Below are 20,544 nucleotides of genomic sequence, written 5' to 3'. Positions count from 1 at the left end.
TGTAAACAGGGCTTTAAGTGTAAAATACCGAACTTGTCCTTTAAGAGCTCGCTCAAGCACTGCGGAGCTAAACCATTCAGTGCTTTGTAAGTAATCAGCAATATTTTAAAGTGTATATGATGTTTAATAGGCAGCCAATGAACCCTCTCCATGCTAAACTGGATCGTCTTGATCACTTGAATCCGCTGTTTAATATATTATTTACTTATTTTGCCTTACAAATGTATTTAACGCAGCATCCAATATGTATAAATGTGTCTTTGGGTTGTTTTAAATGTAAAAAATAATAATTAATATATCATAGAGTTGTTTGAGTTGTTTGCAGTGACATCACAATTGCGTTGCATTGTGGGATGTGGAGCTGTGAGGTGAACAAGTGGACTCGCTCCGGGTCGAGGGTCAGACAGATCCCGTGGGATTCTCCGGAGGGCCGTGCGTAGGTCCTGCGCGAGTGCATGTCTATAAGTGGAGTGGAACGCAGCCTTCAGCCTCATGTGTCAGATCTCTCTCCTCGTGTTTCACCAGCTGCGGGATATTCCTGCCAGGACCATCTTCTCCCTCGGATGACCCTGGAAATAAAGCTGTCCCAGTTAGCACTAATATACAGCGTGTCAGAACACACTAACACACATAAAACTCAGTTAATTATTAACCTTTGACTGGAAGGATATCAAGGGTTGAAGGGTTGTCCAGATTAGCTCACACTGCAGTGGTTTAGATTTATTATTCGACACGGTAATAAGAAAATCTATAATAGTATTAAGAAGAGCCACAGTAGTAGAGGAAGTAGAGGATTATCAGGGCATTAGTTCATCAAGGAGGTTTAATGCTACACTATCTTTAAAATTAAATGGACTGTGTTATTATATCCCAGAATTATAGTTTTTAACCCCGTTAGGGTCAAAGATCAGCGATGGCTCCAGATTATGGCTGGACCTGGACAATTATCTTGATCTGGACTAACTGAGCATCATTAGACAGATTAAAGCTGCGATATTCACTGTTCATGATAAAACTGGTTGCAGTGACTTAAGTTCTTAACTGATGTCAGGAGTGCACAATACTCCATCTGTAATGTTGAATATCATCACTCATATGCAGTCAGTCACGTCTCCTCAGGTTATTTGAGTTCACATGCACTAGACATGCAGCGTACGACACAGATCTTGGTTCACAGTGCGCATATTTGGAGAAATATTGAGTTATTATCACGTTTTGAAAATATTTTGTGCTACTGAATCCCTTTCATTTGCACAGAATCCTGCGATCTGGAGATCTGGAGCGTTTAGACACTGAGTGGAGCTGACATGAATATTCATGATTCTCCTCAGCGAACGCTAAAAAGCAACATTTCTACACCTTGAAACAAGAAGCTAATAAACGCACGATTACCATGATATATATATGGTTTGTGTGTGATTCTCCAGTGTCTTCAGCTCTTACACACAGTCTGAAACACACACACTTCTTCTGAAACACACACTTCTGTACATGATATGCATCACATAAGCATTATGACTTTGTGACATTGTGACTTTGTGACATTGTGATGATGGCATGCCTGTCATTTCTTTCCTATGCAATGTAAAAATAGTAAGTGCCTCTGGCCTCTGCCCACGACGGCCATCTGAACAATGCTTTAAATGGTTATGCACTGTATTATATAATCAAGTCTGATCTGCAATGTTTAATATGATCTGAGTCTTGGACTGTAAACTCAAGTGTTGGCTTTGATGGTTATGTGTCATTCAGAAGCTGCAACCTTTTTATTTTGGGTTTGTCCTTCGTGCGCCGCTGCCAGAAGGGGGGGGGGGGGGGGGGGGGGGTCTGTTGTGGCGGAGTTAAGTTTCTCCTCATATGCAACTTTATATTAATAAATCTCTGTCAAGCTGTCTCTAACACAGCCTCTCTCTGTTGCTATGAAATATAAGAGATTAAATATAAGAATAGAAGACATTGGCTTATAAATAATGTTTTATAGTTGCTTCTCCATGACGGTCTCTTACTTTCATAAGGAGAATGTCTGGATAAATGAAACTTCCGGTATATTTGCAGTGGATTGTGCAGCTGATACTGTACATCTGAATATACTGACTTAAGTCTAAAGATGTACAAGTAATGTTGATAAAAATGCAACAATATTTTCCTCAGATTCTTTCAGGACATTCAGTGGGACTTCATGGTTTCAGCAGATTCTGGGTCATTATAAGATTCATGATATTTCATATGCATTATATTTACCCAGTAAATCAGGTCATAAAAAGATTTAAGAAAGATATTGATTTGAAATGTGTGTTTTGTAATGTGAATCATGAGAGTATTTGTACTGAATTGTTCTGGTGTAATTTTAAGGTAATTTTAAGGAGATATTTAAGACATCACTTTGAGGACAAAAATATTTTTTACGATGAGCCTTTAGAAAATATGTTTTGTTCTTATTTGTTTATTATTTTAGAGAAATATCACATTCATAAATGGGATGAAATAGGATGAAAAAATACACCTATTTTGTACCATTAAAGTTTGATCTTTGTGAGTATCTTAGAGCGTTGGAGGAACACCGAGGCAAAGCACGGTTAGGGTTAGTAAAGCCTTTTTAAGGATTTCAATACCCCATGTATATAGTTCTTCATTTTTGTAGTTATTTTGTTGTTTATTTATTTTATATATTTGTATTATTAGTAGTAGCAGTAGTATTTTATGATAATTTTTACAGATTTTCTTGCTATTATTATTATTGTTATTTTGTATTTATTAGTTGGTTAAAGGTATGAATATGTTCTGGGATTATAATGTTTCATCGCTCGTCATCCGCCACGCCCCCGCCACGCCCCCTCCCCGCCTTTATAAAAGAAGCGCACGCGCACTGCGCTCTTTGTCCCCGGTCGCCTTCCGTCCTCAGGATCCGCTTCACGAACGCCTCATCGAGTCCGTAAGGTGTGTGTTTTTATCCGTTTTCACGAGTTTGATTTCATAAGTGCACTCTCATTTCCTTCGTTTGTGTCGTGATAGCACTGTGGCTTTATTCGCTGGTTGTGTGGTCTGCACGCCCTCTCTCTCTCTCTCTCTCTCTCTCTCTCTCTCTCTCTCTCTCTCTCTCTCTCTCTCTCTCTCTCTCTCTCTCTCTCTCTCTCTCTCTCTCTCTCTCTCTCTCACACACACACTCACACTTCAGGCCTAGATTTTAGTAGTGCAACAGAATCATGTTTAATAGTGGAAATGGACTCGCTACATGAATCGCTGCATGAACATCTGTAACATGCGGCTGCCTGTGTCTGAGACTGAGCGCTACTGCGCATGCGGGAGTCTGTCTGAAGCGCTACTGCGCATGCGGGAGTCTGTCTGAAGCGCTACTGCGCATGCGGGTGACTATCTGCCGCGCGTCTCGCATTTCTCTGACTGGATTCAATCTGAACTTGTTGAATATGAAGTCTGGCTTAATTCAAACATAAGATCGTGCTATATTGTGAATGCAGTCAGCTATAGACATATTCTCGGCACACGCGATTGTCTTGTGCAAAAGTAACGTCTGATCGAAGCGATAAGTTTAGGGTGAGAACACGTCCATTATGCCGTTCAGTGGAATCTGCTGTGCGCATGTGCGAGATCTTTACCCGTGCTCCGGGTGTCACGTGACTTGCTTTGATGGCAGGGAAATTACGTCTCGCACACACACACAATGCATATTATAGCACTTTCACCGTAGAGGTGTGTGTGTGTGTGTGTGTGTGTGTGTGTGTGTGTGTGTGTGTGGTGTGTGTGTGTGTGGTGTGTGTGTGTGTGTGTGTGTGTGTGTGTGTGTGTGTGTGTGTGTGTGTGTGTGTGTGTGTGTGTGTGTGTGTGTGTGTGTGTGTGTGTGTGTGTGTGTGTGTGTGTGTGTGTGTGTGTGTGTGTGTGTGTGTGTGTGTGTGTGTGTGTGTGTGTGTGTGTGTGTGTGTGTGTGTGTGTGTGTGTGTGTGTGTGTGTGTGTGTGTGTGTGTGTGTGTGTGTGTGTGTGTGTGTGTGTGTGTGTGTGTGTGTGTGTGTGTGTGTGTGTGTGTGTGTGTGTGTGTGTGTGTGTGTGTGTGTGTGTGTGTGTGTGTGTGTGTGTGTGTGTGTGTGTGTGTGTGTGTGTGTGTGTGTGTGTGTGTGTGTGTGTGTGTGTGTGTGTGTGTGTGTGTGTGTGTGTGTGTGTGTGTGTGTGTGTGTGTGTGTGTGTGTGTGTGTGTGTGTGTGTGTGTGTGTGTGTGTGTGTGTGTGTGTGTGTGTGTGTGTGTGTGTGTGTGTGTGTGTGTGTGTGTGTGTGTGTGTGTGTGTGTGTGTGTGTGTGTGTGTGTGTGTGTGTGTGTGTGTGTGTGTGTGTGTGTGTGTGTGTGTGTGTGTGTGTGTGTGTGTGTGTGTGTGTGTGTGTGTGTGTGTGTGTGTGTGTGTGTGTGTGTGTGTGTGTGTGTGTGTGTGTGTGTGTGTGTGTGTGTGTGTGTGTGTGTGTGTGTGTGTGTGTGTGTGTGTGTGTGTGTGTGTGTGTGTGTGTGTGTGTGTGTGTGTGTGTGTGTGTGTGTGTGTGTGTGTGTGTGTGTGTGTGTGTGTGTGTGTGTGTGTGTGTGTGTGTGTGTGTGTGTGTGTGTGTGTGTGTGTGTGTGTGTGTGTGTGTGTGTGTGTGTGTGTGTGTGTGTGTGTGTGTGTGTGTGTGTGTGTGTGTGTGTGTGTGTGTGTGTGTGTGTGTGTGTGTGTGTGTGTGTGTGTGTGTGTGTCCAGTACAGAAGAGCTGCACATGTGCATACACTCGTACTACTGAATATCACCATAATTCTATTATTCAATAATACTTACAGAACTTTCAACATGCTTGGATCCTATCAATATTAAAATATAACTAAAATTTTTTAATGAGAAATCATGAATGAAAGTTTGAAACTCACTCTTTGGTTTTCTGACTCAATCTGTCCCTCATCCCTCCAGCAGTTCGTGTGTGTGTGTGTACTCTCCTCAGACTCGTGTGTGTGTGTGTGTTCTTCTCTCCTCAGACTCGTGTGTGTGTGTGTTCTTCTCTCCTCAGACTCGTGTGTGTGTGTGTGTGGTCTTCTCTCCTCAGACTCGTGTGTGTGTGTGTGTGTTCTTCTCTCCTCAGACTCGTGTGTGTGTGTGTGTGTGTTCTTCTCTCCTCAGACTCGTGTGTGTGTGTGTTCTTCTCTCCTCAGACTCGTGTGTGTGTGTGTTCTTCTCTCCTCAGACTCGTGTGTGTGTGTGTGTGGTCTTCTCTCCTCAGACTCGTGTGTGTGTGTTCTTCTCTCCTCAGACTCGTGTGTGTGTGTGTGTGTTCTTCTCTCCTCAGACTCGTGTGTGTGTGTGTTCTTCTCTCCTCAGACTCGTGTGTGTGTGTGTTCTTCTCTCCTCAGACTCGTGTGTGTGTGTGTGTGTGTGTTCTTCTCTCCTCAGACTCGTGTGTGTGTGTGTGTGTGTGTGTGTGTGTGTGTTCTTCTCTCCTCAGACTCATGTGTGTGTTCTTCTCTCCTCAGACTCATGTGTGTGTTCTTCTCTCCTCAGAGTCATGGCTGATAAAGTCGAGCGCACCTTCATCGCCATTAAGCCTGACGGCGTGCAGCGAGGCCTGATGGGAGAGATCATCAAGCGCTTCGAGCAGAAGGGCTTCAGGATGGTGGCCGCCAAGTTCCTGCAGGTGTGTGTTCATCAGCAGCGCATGCTAATGCTCTGCTCGCTCATGCTAACGGTCTCTGCGTGCTCATGCTAACGTGTCTCTGCTCGCAGGCGTCTGAGACTCTGCTGAAGGAGCACTACATCGACCTGAAGGACATGCCCTTCTACGCCGGGCTGGTGAAGTACATGGCCAACGGGCCGGTGCTGGCCATGGTGAGCCATCGACGATCTGTAGCTGTATGCTAATTAAGCGTGTGATGCTAATGAAGCGTGCGACGCTAACGTGTGTGTTCGCAGGTGTGGGAGGGCCTGAGTGTGGTGAAGATCGGGCGCGTGATGCTCGGCGAGACCAACCCCGTCGACTCCAAACCCGGCACCATCCGCGGTGATCTCTGCATCGAAGTGGGAAGGTGTGTGTGAGCGAGATCTCGGAGAATAACCCGTGTCAGGTTTAACTCCTTACTGGAGTTACGCATTCGGATTACTTTTGCAAATAACTAGTAAAGTAACTCATTACTTTTTCAATTTACAACAAAATATCTAAGTTACTTTTTCAAATAAGTAACTCATTAATTTCCCACATGTATTGACTGACAGCTCTCCTGTCCTCATGTTGAGAGAAAGTGAGGGTGTGTAAACGTGAGGGTTATTTTAGTTCTAGACTAAATGTGAACATGCATTTACTAAGAGTTTGAGTAATGCAATATTGTAATGCATTACTTTAAAGTAAGTCCCCCCACCCTGAGAATGACGCTGATGTGTGTGTGTGCTTCAGGAACCTGATCCACGGCAGCGACTCGGTGGCCGCCGCTACTAAAGAGATCGCCCTGTGGTTTAAGCCTGAGGAGCTGGTGAGCTACAAGAGCTGCGCACAACCCTGGCTCTACGAGTGAACACACACATCAACATCGACCCCCGCTGGAGTGTGTGTGTCTCTTTCTCAAGCACTTGTTTAAATAAAACCTGGAATCTCACTTTCATATTCTTCTCTTTATTCTTCAATCATTCTCCAAACAAGCTTTTGTTTTGAGTCCGACGTGATGAGGATCAGAAGGATAGTCAGCTGGATGACACAGTTTAGTTGTTTGCATGAATAAAAATAAAAAAATCCCTAATGTGAATTTTAATAAAATAAATTAAAATGCAAAGTTGAATTCTGGGTTGGTTTGGTTTAGCCTTAATGATATCTAGAAGCTCAAACTATTTCAACACTTGCACTTAGCAGATTTATTCAAGCTCAGTCTCTCTGCCACAACACATCATCTTCCACACAACTGGTGTTTCTGTGGCACGGCTGTGAAACCCTTCTGGAAGCTTCATGTTTCTGTGTCCGGGTATGAAACTCATATCTGCATCTCTTCAGCTCCACTGCTTCATCAGTCAAACATCAATGAGAACTTTTGTTCAAACTCAATAAAAATCTCCCCTTTTCTGACTCTTCTCTGATTGTATATCATTTTGTTTATCAGTTGTATTTAAGTTTTGTTTTTTTTTTAAAGGAAATTGGGTTTCTCATGCCATTTTATTTCTCTTCATGTCTTCATTTATACAGCGCTTTTAACAATATAGATGTTTCACAGCAGCTTTACAGTGATAATAGGAAATTACAGTAACAGATTGTTTAGGCTTTACAGCAGATCTAGAATAAAGTTAGTTTGATTCACTTCCGTTGTAAAGATCATTAGTTATTAACTTAGGGGGGCGCTAACACACACCGTTCTACAGAAAACTCTTAAGTTCTTTATGCGCAAACTTCAAAAACGTGAACCTGTGAGAAAGACGCACATGTGTATCACGAGTTCAGTCTATAGGTGTGTGTGTTTGAATATATGTGCGCAGGCGTGTAGTCCTTCCCTACAAACCAACCCTCAACAAACTATTTGTCTGGCCTTAAAATTTATAATACAGAATTTGTATCGCTTCCATGTAGCCACGCGAACCAGAATTATCCCGACAACGCTTTATCTGTAGAGAGGTAAAGGGAGGGAAGGAGGCCTTCACAGGGAAGAGACTACTGACACTTCAGGACTGTGCTGTCGTCGCGTCCAGCTGAAGGTCCTTCATCAGATCTGCAGTGTGTGTCCAGGCGCAGATCTGGAGTGTGTGAGTGTGTCCAGGCGCAGATCCTTCATCAGATCTGCAGTGTGTGTCCAGGCGCAGATCTGGAGTGTGTGAGTGTGTCCAGGCGCAGGTCCTTCATCAGATCTGCAGTGTGTGTCCAGGCGCAGATCTGGAGTGTGTGAGTGTGTCCAGGCGCAGGTCCTTCATCAGATCTGCAGTGTGTGTCCAGGCGCAGATCTGGAGTGTGTGAGTGTGTCCAGGCGCAGGTCCTTCATCAGATCTGCAGTGTGTGTCCAGGCGCAGATCTGGAGTGTGTCCTTCATCAGATCAGGAGTGTGTGTCAAGTCCTACTCTTGTTCAATTTCCAAAGGACACAAGGACAACTCAAATTTCCAACTCAATCATTTTTATTTTGGCTTTGTCAGTTGATTGGTATGTTCAATGAATTAGGTTGTAAACCTTTAAAGACAGAGAACAAAAGTTATCATTTTAACTAAACATTTCAGTTAAACATTTTTAATGAGTTTAAACGTTTAAATAAACATTTTAAATACATTTTATGATTAATTACCCACTTAAGCCTTTTACATTGAATAACACCATTTCAAACACCATGAAAGTAAATAAAATATTTCACCAACCATTGGCGTCTTTGGACCGAACCTACGAGTGAGTGAACTTGGAGTGTCTTCTCTGTGAAGTTTGTTCCTCTAAATAACTGAGGACCTCCAAGTCTTCACAGGTGCTCCAAATCAGTGATAATTGATCAGGTGACTAGCAGCCGGTTTGCTGCTGGTGCATTCTGGGAAGTGTAGTTCTCTGAGAATTCAGCTCAACACCTCCCACTTGAGCTCCTGGTTTTTTTCAAAACCAGAGAGGTCACACAAGCCCTTCACACCTTTGCTTGTTCTTCAGTGGGAAGTAGAATGACAAGGCGTCTGACATCTCTATGAAGAATTGTGGCTGGGATTTTGGTTTGAAGTCTCTTGGTTCTTTCTCCGTTAGCTCTTGTAGGCCCTTCTTTGCCGTTTGCCTTTGTGATGTGAACAGGATAGCTGGGAAATGTCTTCACAAGCACATCTCTTACGATGCCTTTGCTGTCAGCATTGACACTGACCACTCTAGCCAGCTTGTACTGTCCTCTCAGGGCGTTTTGATCAGCCAACCAGACCACATCTCCAACAGCCACATTTCGCTCTTTAGTGTGCCATTTGTTTCTAATGAACAGATTAGGTCCAGCCAATTGGCTCCACTTCTTCCAGAAATTGCTTACCTCTGCTTGAATATGTTTAAGTCTTTTATAAGGGTAGCCATCAAACTGGAAATCTCCAGGGTCTCCCTTTGGATTGGCACGTCCTAAAAGCAGAGAATTTGGGGTGATGTACTCTACACAGTCTTCTCTGCTTTGAGTTCTTGCATCGATGGGTCTCTCATTTGCAAGATTGGCTGCCATGAAGAGAAAAGTTTGGAATTCTCCCCATGTGAAAACACCATCTCCACCAAGGTTGCTCAACGCCCGCTTCACTACTTTGACAGCTGCCTCTGCTGCACCATTCCTATGGGGAGAGTCTGCAGGGTGAATCTTCCACGACCATTCTGTACCATACTTGGCAGCTGTGTCTTCAATATCAGACTTGTTTAGTCGGTTAAGGAATTTGTGAAGCTTCTCTAGTGCAGGTTTGGCTCCCACAAAATTAGTGCCAGGGTCTGACCAGAGTTTCCTAGGGTGTCCTCTCAGTGAAGTGAACCTTTGATAGGCTAGCAGGAATCCTTCAGATGACATGTCACTCACCACTTCAGTGTGTATGGCTCTGGAAGCCATGCAGCAGAAGACTATTCCCCATACTCTGAGTCTAGTTATCTTCTTGACCTCATCTTTCACTTCATAAGGGCCGAACAGGTCCATAGTGGTGAATTCAAAAGGTGCAGCCGGGCCTGTTCGCTCTAGAGGCAGGTCAGCCATGATTTGTTGACACCGTTTTGCCTTGTTTTTCCTGCAGACCACACAGCTGTCAACCATTTTCTTGGCAAGTCTACAGCCTTTTATTACCCAGGCTTTCTTCCTCATCCGGAGAAGGGTTCCTGCCACTCCCTCATGGTTTGCTTTGTGGGATTCCTGTGCCAGCAGTGTAGACACCCATGCTTCAAATGGTAAAACTGGCACTGCTGTCTTTTCTTCGTTGAAAGTCTGAATTCTGCCTCCACAAACTAGCAATCCAGAGTTCACATCTTTGTATACTGCCAATCTGCTTAGAGTTGTGTCTGAAAAAACTGTACCTTTTTGAGCTGCAAGGAAGATGTCTTTGAGTGCATCTTCTCGTTCTTTGACAGTTAGCACAGCTTGCTTGGGTGATCTTATCTCCCACTTGGACTGTTTAGAGACCCGGCACTTCCTCTTCAGCCACTGCTTGGCAGCTAGACAAACCCAGGCAACGACTCTCACCAGTTTGGACAGGCTACTGGATCTTCTTACTTCCACAAGATCTTTAACCCAGCCAGTGGGCTTCCTTTTTAGAAGAAGAGTTGGATTTTCCACAGGTATTCCCTCTTGAGTTTCACTCTTTGGACTTTCCTGAGTGCCTCGTTGGTCTTCTTTCTGCTGACTCCTTCTTGCTTGAGCTCTTGTTAAAGCTGCCGTCGGCAAGTCTGGCAGATTGGGTCGATTAGCCAAAATTTTGAATGTTTACAACTCTCATGCCCCTCCCCACTACCAGCGAGCACCCTCCCATCGAGGTCGTGCTCGTCAGTGCGTCACTGTGCGTGTGTACCTGATTTTCTGTGAACGCGTCCGTCTCTTCAGCATCTATCAACACCATGGACTCGGAGGTAGGCTGCCCTGGCTAATCTATCCATAAATAGCAATAACCGAGGAATTGGAAGCTTGTTAGTAGATTTTCTCTCCGCCATCACGCTTCATGCAATCTCCAGGCGAACTTCAGGCGTGGCGTGTGCATGTGATATTAACGTACGCGAGCAGTACGCGAGTGAGGGGGATCTGTGGCGTGTGCACGACCTGTGATTGACAGTCAGATCTCACACCCCCCTGCGCTGATTGGACCTGATGAAGCGGGAGCGCTGGATTTTTGCAAAACAAATAACACGCTCCAGGTGGAGTTAGAAGCTCGGTTTTTTTTCTAAAACCACCTTATTTATGTTGTTCTGTCGGATTATAGTGTCGATTACACTGAATATGATCAAAAAAATGTTGCCGACGGCAGCTTTAATGCACCTGAGAATGCCTTCCTCTGGAGCTTGTTTACACTCTCCCTGGCATGAGCTGCTACCTCTCCAGCTGATCTTATAGGCCACTTTTCCACTGGCCACTTCAGGAACTCTGGTCCATTTTGCCATGTGGAGTTCTCCTTCAAATCTTCAGGAGCGCCCCCTCTTGTTATAATGTCAGCTATGTTTAGATCTCCACGGATCCACCACCAGTCTTGCACTAGTCCAGCCTTCTGGATTTCACCCACTCTATTTGCAAAGAAGGTTTTGTACCCATAGCTGACTCTTTGAATGGCTCCCAAGACCGTTTGACTGTCGAGTAGATGGAACCATCTCTCAATCTTCATTCAAGCATGCTTTTCCACATACTTCCTAATCCTGGCTGCGAAAACAGCTCCACAGATCTCAGCTTTTACAGCTTCTCCCTTCTGATCCAGGGGTGTCAGCTTGGCTTTTGATTCAACAAATCGAACTTCAGTGCCTTGACTTGTCTCCCATCTTAAGTACATCACAGCTCCATAGGATTTGTCACTTCCATCAGAGAATGTGATGCCCCAAGGTTTCCCTTCCCAGACAGCTGGTGTGAGGCTCCTGTGGAATTTCACCTGTCCAAGCTGCACATATTCTTCAAAAAGCTGTATAGCTTCTTCTCTGAGGCTTTCTGAGAGAGGTTGGTCCCAGGTTTCTTGGGTTAGTTTCCCACCTCCTCCCTCTTGGAATGCCTTTCTTACAAGAATTGCTCCTTTCTGTTTGGCAGGTGTAATTAAGCCAATTGGGTCGTACAGTCCAGCCACTTGGCTTAAGAGAGCTCTCCTAGTTAGTGGCTTAGGTGTCTCAGTTCTCACCTCCTCCTTGAGAAGATCTTTCCCAACTCTCATCTTCTTTTTCCTTTTGGAAAAGTTAACTGAGATTAACATGTAGAGCTTGTCTTCATCCATTTGGTAGCCAATACCCAAGGCTTTGTTGTCTTCGTCCCTCATTTGATTTGGAAGAATTAAGGTTTTACCTTGTGTCTCTGTTAGATCCTCCGTCTCCATTCCTTGCCTCCCACTTTGCCCTGACCGGACCCATGGTTTGAGGAAGAAACCTCCAGCTTTCAAGATCTCTTCAACATTTGCTGTGATTTTGTCAAGTTTATTTAGGTCATTTTGGGAGGTTAAGAGGTCATCCACATAACTGTCCTCTTCAATGACTCTGCGCTCATCCTCCAAGTGAACAAAGTTGGGCAGGCGTGCTGTTTCCCTCATAGCCAACTGAGCAATGCAACCAGCAGGTCTGTCCCCAATGTTGACTCTGGTAATTGCATATTCACTTATCTCTTCATCTGGGCTGTCCCTCCAGAGGAACCTGTGAAGATGCATCTCACGCTCCTCCAGCCATACGGAGTTGTACATCTTTTTGATGTCTCCTAGAGATGCATACGTTCCTTCTCTGAACCTCAGCAGAACAGCTCTGATAGGGTTGAGAACGTCTGGTCCCTTCAGAAGAAGATCATTCATACTCACACCTTTGTATTTCTGGCTACTATTCCATACAATACGGATTGGTGTTGTCACCGAATGAGGATTTGGCGCCACCAGGTGGCTTACGTACCACACTGGTCCGATCCACTCGTCCATGATTTTGTTGGTGAGTTTTATGGCTGCGCCTCGTTCGACCATCTCATGGATCTGGGTAGCATATGCCATTTTCCAATCTGGCTCTCTGCTTAGTTGCTTTTCCATCCTTAAGAAACAAGCCTGGACTGCACCTTTGTTGTTTGGAAGAGAGGCTGGATCTACCATCCAAGGATACATTGCATCCCAATGTGGAGCTGGTGTGTGAGCATCCCCCTTCTTGTAGGTGAGGCCTCCTTTAATAATCTCCAGTTCCCTCTCCTCTGCCAGGGTCATTTCTTTTCCTCCTGGTGGACAGTTTCCACATCGGCAACCTCCACATCTTGGCTCACATGCAGCTCCGATGCTGTCCCAGTGCCACCACTCAAGGAACTCACGGTTACTGGCAGCTGTAAAATTGGTCTGAGCCACATCCTCCTGCTGTAGCTGAGCTGTGACAGTTGTTGGACTTGTGATTTCTTGATATTTGACAGCTGCTGTTCTCATGGAGCGAGCGAAGTGTGTTTTGGACTCATATGCTCCAACCTCCACTTCTTCAAATAAGTCGGGATGTGCTCCACCCACCGTCTTCCCCAATGGACCCTCCCACAAGACGAGGTCTCCGATGATTTTTACCCTCTGGGGAGCGAGTCTTCCCTCTCGGTGGCTTATGAGAAGTTAGCTCTTCTGGCCTTTCCAATTCTTTAAGTTTGACTTCCGGAAAGAATTTTCTCAACTTCTCAGGTTCAATTACTTGATGCACTCTGGCGATTTCATCCAAGCCGTAGCAGACCATTTCATGAGCTCTCTCTGTTCCTTTAGGTGTCTTGACTCTGACTTTGAGGAGATACCTTTGTGTTTTCACTTCCATGGCCATACCACCAACCCCATGCACAACTAAAGTTATCTTCTCATGTCTTAACCTCAGTCTTTCAGCAGCCTTATGGGTAATATAATTTGTATCTGAAGCAAGGTCAATTAAAGTCCCAATCTTCTGCCCTGCGTTTGCAGTGACTTGCATTAACATCATGATGACAGGAAGTTCAGAGAGCCCATTCCTCTGCAGTAGCTCAGACTGGCCTGAAGCATCGAGTGTCACTGCGGTTTTGCTGGTGTTGGTGAAAGCCTTTCTGCATCTATCTGCTATTTCTGGGGAAAGTTCAGACAAGATCTCCTCTTGTTCCTCCGTTAGTTTGTTTTCACCTTTGCCGTCTTTTCCACGCTTTCTCTCTTCCCCTCTTTTGACTTCTCCTTTTGGGCAGAGGAAAAAATGGTGGTCTGGGGCACCACCTTCCCTTTTACAGTCTTTATTTCTGCATAGGAAAGTGTCTCTGCAGTATCCATCTTCATCATGGCATCCGAGACATTTTCGGCATGCTCCCAGCTTTCTCAAAACAGCTTTTTTTTCAGGTAGCTTAAGTCTTTTGAACTTTCTACAGAAGAAGATTTTGTTGTTGTGCCCACTATCACCACAGACACCACATACCTCATCAAGCTCTTCTTTCTTTGTGGTTTTTGTTGAGGCAATCTTTCGATCATACTTCTTGTCTGAACGATCTGATTTCTCCACCTTCTCCACAGTTCTGAGCTGTTCGAGTCTCTCTAGTATTTCTTCTTGACTTTTCAGGAACTTCAAGAGCATGACAAAGTGGTTGTCTGATGTGACATTGTTTCTGGGTTCAACCATGAACATCACCCAGTCTCTTTTAATAAAGTCAGGCAAGTTGCTTTCAATGGTCTTAATTACCAGTGGGTTCTTTATGGCTCCAGAGTTTCCTAACTCTGTAAGATCTGCTAGGGCTTTCTCTACTGACTGTATGAGATCAATGACCTTTCTTGGCTGGTTCCCTTTCACATGTGGCATCTTCTCCAGCTCCTCAAGGATTTCCACTATGATGGTTGACTTGTTGCCATATCTGTTTTCCAGGACTCTGAACATGTCACTGGCAGTGGTGTAGGTTGAAAGTCTGAGGTCCTTTGAGATTTTGTCATCCACACTCCCCAAGAGTTGAATTTTCTTCACTTCAATTGATCCGGATGGCTCTCCCTGCTTTTGCAGGCTTTCCCAGTCTTTCCTCCATCTGTGATATTCTCTCTTGCTTCCATTGAAGATAGGTAGAGAGGTTGGTTTGATTCTCACTATTGGAGTGGATGTTGCCGGTAGGGGTAGTAGTTTCCCTCCTGTGCCTTGCTCGTTGATTGTCCGTGCAGTGGCAAATTCGGCTTTCCTTAACTCAAGCCTGTAGTAGGATGCTCTTACGTCCTTGACTCTTCCATCTAATTCGTCCTTTAATTCTACAGGGATCCATCTCTCCCATGTTGACATTGCTGAGCTGGCCTCTTTTATTCTTTTTTCCAAGAGAGCGAGGTGCACTTCATAGCCCTCTAAATTGGCACTTTCCACAGGTACATCAGCCGCTTTATCATTAGCTTTTTCTGCTTCCAGGATTGCCACAAGAAGTTCACTCCTTCCATACCTCGACCACAGGTTTGTTTGGACCATGTCCCTTATCTCCTCCAACTTTGCTTCACCTTCATTTACAGATCTATCAATGTCAGCCTCTTGCTGTTCATCAAGACCTGCTTCCTCATCTTCAGTCTTAATGTCAGCCTCAAGTCCAATCCTGTAGTCATCATTGGCATCGAGCATCTTTCTGAAACAGACTGAAAGCTTAGTGAATTCTTCCCTTAACTCCACTTGAAGCATGCTGCTTGCTCCTCTTGAAATGAAGTTGGCTTGTCTGGTGAAGCTGCTTTTTGCAGTGGTCCTCTCCTTTTTGAGCTGCTGGACCGACTTCCCCAGGACATCTTCCGCCATCTTGACTTCCTCTGCGTCAACAGCTTATTTCTGGATCTGAAGCCGTTTATTTACATTTACATTTACATTTATTCATTTAGCTGACGCTTTTATACAAAGCGACTTACAATTGCTATATATATGTCAGAGGTCGCACGCCTCTGGAGCAACTAGGGGTTAAGTGTCTTGCTCAGGGACACATTGGTGTCTCACAGTGGATTCGAACCCGGGTCTCTCACACCAAAGGCATGTGTCTTATCCATTGCGCCACCACCACCCCTTCAGGGCCAGGCCGCTCCGCGTGGTTTACAACTGTCAAGTCCTACTCTTGTTCAATTTCCAAAGGACACAAGGACAACTCAAATTTCCAACTCAATCATTTTTATTTTGGCTTTGTCAGTTGATTGGTATGTTCAATGAATTAGGTTGTAAACCTTTAAAGACAGAGAACAAAAGTTATCATTTTAACTAAACATTTCAGTTAAACATTTTTAATGAGTTTAAACGTTTAAATAAACATTTTAAATACATTTTATGATTAATTACCCACTTAAGCCTTTTACATTGAATAACACCATTTCAAACACCATGAAAGTAAATAAAATATTTCACCAACCATTGGCGTCTTTGGACCGAACCTACGAGTGAGTGAACTTGGAGTGTCTTCTCTGTGAAGTTTGTTCCTCTAAATAACTGAGGACCTCCAAGTCTTCACAGGTGCTCCAAATCAGTGATAATTGATCAGGTGACTAGCAGCCGGTTTGCTGCTGGTGCATTCTGGGAAGTGTAGTTCTCTGAGACTCATTTCTGAGATTCAGCTCAACAGTGTGTGTGGGTCCAGGCGCAGGTCCTTCATCAGATCTGGATACGGCCTGGATCCGGCGGACTGCGGTAAACCTCGGGATAAACAGAGAGACTAATATTAGCGTAGACGCCATTCTTCTTATGATGTAACGAGTACATCAGGATTTATGGGAAGTGTTCCCGGTTCCGGCTGACCTAATCTATGCAGCCTAACATTGAATTATAGAAATCTATAATGTGTTATGTGAATGCTAGGTCAAAGAGATGTGTCTTTAGTCTAGCTTTGAACTGACAGAGTGTGTCTGCTTCCCGGACAATGTTAGGAAGACTGTTTTCCCAAGGGTAGCATGTACAGAGTGAACAGCAGCGGTCCTAGTACTGAGCCTTATGGTACACCATACTGAACTTGTGATCGATGAGACATCTCTTCATTTACTGCTACAAACTGATAACGGTCAGATAAGTATGATTTAAACCATGCTAGTGCAATTCCACTAATGCCAACATCATTTTCGAGTCTATTTAAAAGAATGTTGTGGTCGATAGTGTCAAATGCAGCACTAAGATCGAGTAACACTAATAGAGAGATACAACCATGATCGGATGATAAGAGCAAATCATTTGTGACTCTTAACGAGAGCAGTCTCAGTACTATGGTACGGTCTAAATCCGGACTGGAAATCCTCGCAGATATCATTTCTTTCTAAAAAGAAACATAGTTGTGAGAAATTTGAGATCGGCCTGTAATTGACTAATTCTGTACGATCAAGTTGCGTTTTTTTAACAAGTGGTTTAATCATAGCCAGCTTAAAAGTTTTTGGTACGTATCCTAATGACAAAGATGAATTAATGATATTAAGAAGAGGATCTGTGACCTCTGGAAGCATCTCTTTCAGTAGCTTAGTCGGTATAGGGTCTAACATACATGAGTTTAACGAATTCTTCCTCTCCTATACCAATGAATGAATCGAATTTTTCCTCAGGGAGACTACAATGCACTGCCTGATGCGATACTGTAGTAGACGGTTGCATAGTAATAATTTTCTCCCTGATATTATCAATCTTATAAGTGAAGAAGTTCATAAAGTCATTACTGCTGTGCTGCTTGAAATCTTCTGGGCTTGAAGCTTTATTGTTCGTTAGTTTAGCCACTGTTTCAAATAAATACCTAGGGTTGTGTTTATTTTCTTCTAATAGGGTTTAAAAATAAGCAGATTTAGCAGCCTCTCTGTATGCAATCGAGCTCTCTTTCCATGAAATGCGAAATACCTCTAGTTTTGTTTTCTTCCAGTTGCGCTCCATGTTTCTGGCTGCTCTCTTAAGGGCCGAGTGTGCTCATTGTACCACGGCATTGGACTATTTTCTTTAATCTTCTTTAAGCGCAACGGAGCAACTGTGTCTAAAGTGCTGGAAAAGACAGAGTTAAAATATCGCAATATCTAGTTCTTCTAAGCTATCTGGGATGCTGAGATGATGAAACTGATCAGGAAGATTATTAATAAAGCAATCTTTAGTGGCAGAAGTGATAGGTCTAACATATTTGTAACAAGGAGTCGACTTTGCAGCCTTGGCTAAATTAAGTTTACACGAGACTAGATAATGATCTGAGATGTCATCGCTCTGCTGCAGAATTTCAACGGCATCAACATCTATTCCATGTGATAATATTAGATCTAGAGTATGATTACGACAATGAGTAGGTCCTGACACGTGTTGTCTAACTCCAATAGAGTTAAGAATGTCTTTAAATGCCAATCCCAATGTATCGTTTTCGTTATCTACATGTATATTAAAATCACCAACAATTATGACTTTATCTGCAGCCAGTGCTAACTGATAGAAAGTCAGCAAATTCTTTGATGAAGTCTGTATGGTGCCCTGGTGGCCTGTATACAGTAGCCAGCACAAATGTTAAACGTGATTTATCATTTACACTATATATTGCTATATTAAGCACCAATACTTCAAAGGAATTATATTTAAAACAAGACATCTCAGTAATTCTGAAGATATTACTATAAATTACAGCAACACCTCCCCCTTTGCCTTTCAGATGAGGCTCATGTTTATAACAGTAATCTTGCGGAGTGGACTCATTTAAAGTAATGTATTCGTTTGGTTTAGCCAGGTTTCTGTCGAACACAGCACATATAGATTATAGTCTGTAATCATATAATTAACAATAAGTGCTTTTGAAGTAAGGGATCTAATATTCAGCAACCCAAGCTTTATCATTTGCTCATTTGTATTATATCTGTTTTTATTTGTTGAACATCAATACAAAATTTACCCTTTGATGGGTTTGGAAGTTTTTTGTATGTCCTAATTCGGGGAACAGACACAGTCTATATATGATGAAAGCTAGGTGAAAGAGGCTCTATGTGATGGGATTTATCTGACCTTGGTGACGCGAGGCCGCTAGCAGACGGTCGGTTTAGCCAGTCTGTCTGCTTCCTGACCTGAGGCCCAGATTGTCATGTTTGAGCTCTAAGACTATGTGCCATGTTACTAGAGAGAAGAGCAGCACCATCCCAGGAGGGATGAATACCATCTCTTTTCAACAAGTCAGGTCTGCCCCAAAAACTTTTCCAATTGTCTACGAATTCTATATTATTTTGCGGACACCACTTAGACAGCCAGCCATTGAGTGAGGACAATCTACTGACTATCTCATCACTCCTGCAAACAGGAAGGGGGCCAGAGCAAATTACAGTGCCTGACATCGTACTTGCGAGTTCACACACCTCTTTAACATTAATTTGAGTGATCTCCGACTGGCGGAGTCGAACATCATTAGTGCCGACGTGAATAATAATCTTAGAAAATTTACGATTAGCATTAGCTAGCACTTTTACAATTGCTTTGATGTCAGGCGCTCTGGCTCCCGGCAAACATGTGACTATGGTGGCTGGTGTCTCTAATTTCACGTTCCGTGTAATAGAATCGCCAATAACTAGGGCACATTCAACAGGATTCTCAGTGGGTGTTTCACTGAGTGGGGAGAATTCACTGGTAATCGGAACGGAAGAGTGGTGTTTTGTCCCGCAACTACAGCGCCTCACCGTCACCCAGTTGCACTGCTGCACGGGCTCTACTTCAGCCGGAACCAGTGGTGTAGTCTACGTGATACGCAGGTATACGCCGTATACCCACTAGAAAAGGCCAAGGATTTCCGTATACCCACTTAAAAAATCGTGAGGATACGTAACAACTTCGTTGTGTGTCAGAACTTTCACTTTCATTCATAAATTCACCCCGTCAGTGTTTGCGAAGCGACACCGAATCGCGGAATCCAGTCACAAATGGAGCTTGCTAAGCAGAACGTCACGGAATTTGGCTATTTTTGAATGAATAAATAAAAAGTAGGGCTGTACAATGAATCAAATCTCGATATGGACTACTAGTGTATATGAATATTAAAGTTAAAAGAGACTGCAATTGTTCTACGCATATATTACAGTATACTCACTACAAAAAACTAGACTACACCACTGGCCGGAACCGAACAATGTACAGAGTTCACTAAGCTAGTCGCATCCAAAGCAGTATCTAAAGCCCTTGCACTCTTACAATTAACCTCGATTAAAGCTTGGATCCGTGTCTCTAGTTCTGAAATCTTCCCCGTCAGCTTTACTATCTCCCTGCATTTATCATGTAAATCCTGTGCTGACAGAGAAGGCTATGCTATACATGTTGCATGAGGTGCAGGTGACAATAAGAGGAGAAGATGACATGACTCACCGTGTTTGTTGACTGATCCTACTCACCTAAGTTGTTTGATGGACTCGTAAAAGGCGCAAGAAAAATAAATAAATAAAGAGCAGGCGGATGGCATGCTAACAGGCTAGCGAATTACTAGCGTGTTGTGCTAACAATTTAGATTGAAGCCAGCGATGTCAGGTTAATGTGTGATGCTGAGTAAGTTATGTTTAGCAGTATAAACAACAAGGAATGATAGTAAATAATGATTCAAAACAGAAAGATATACGAAGCTTACAGACAACGCAAAAGCAGCAGAAGCAACAAGCTAACTCAGTCCATGTCTCTGTGAGAACTGGTGCACGTTTGAGCCGACGCTCAATATGAGCTAAATACTGGTAAAATCATATTACTTTTTGGAAATGAAGTCTGGTTTCTCCCAAGCTTTTATACTCCATTCTGTCACTGGTGGAGTTTTGGTTCCTGTCGCTTTTGGCTTGCTTAGTTTTGGACATTTAATATTCAACAATATTATTGATCTCCTGCATTAACACGAACTGAGCTGGACGATGACGCGTTTTACTCCAACTAAATAACTTTTTTACAACAAAAATGAAGCATCACTGAACTTATACTTAAGCTGGACTGTTACGCTATTATCTCTGTAAAGCTGCTGTGAAACACTTTATAAAACACTTAAAAGCGCTTTATAAATAAATGTGACGACGTCTA

General features: G+C 43.5%; 1 protein-coding gene across 1 annotated transcript; it reads left to right on the top strand.

Moving 5' to 3' along the window:
- The first annotated feature begins 2,835 nt into the window (after window positions 1-2,835).
- On the top strand, window positions 2,836-6,608 carry LOC309511262 (nucleoside diphosphate kinase A 2-like). The gene is made up of 5 exons (XM_082186355.1): window positions 2,836-2,937; window positions 5,524-5,656; window positions 5,746-5,847; window positions 5,932-6,044; window positions 6,410-6,608. Exons 2-5 carry the CDS (start codon window positions 5,528-5,530, stop codon window positions 6,525-6,527), a joined length of 462 nt encoding a protein of 153 aa, XP_082042481.1. The 5' UTR covers window positions 2,836-2,937; window positions 5,524-5,527; the 3' UTR covers window positions 6,528-6,608.
- The last annotated feature ends 13,936 nt before the right edge of the window (window positions 6,609-20,544 follow it).

The sequence above is a fragment of the Leuciscus leuciscus genome, assembly GCF_965113295.1.
Source record: "Leuciscus leuciscus genome assembly, chromosome: 12".
In the NCBI taxonomy this organism is placed as follows: domain Eukaryota; kingdom Metazoa; phylum Chordata; class Actinopteri; order Cypriniformes; family Leuciscidae; genus Leuciscus; species Leuciscus leuciscus.
The sequence above is the reverse complement of the archived record's forward strand: the minus strand, read 5'-3'. Positions and strand labels throughout refer to the sequence as shown.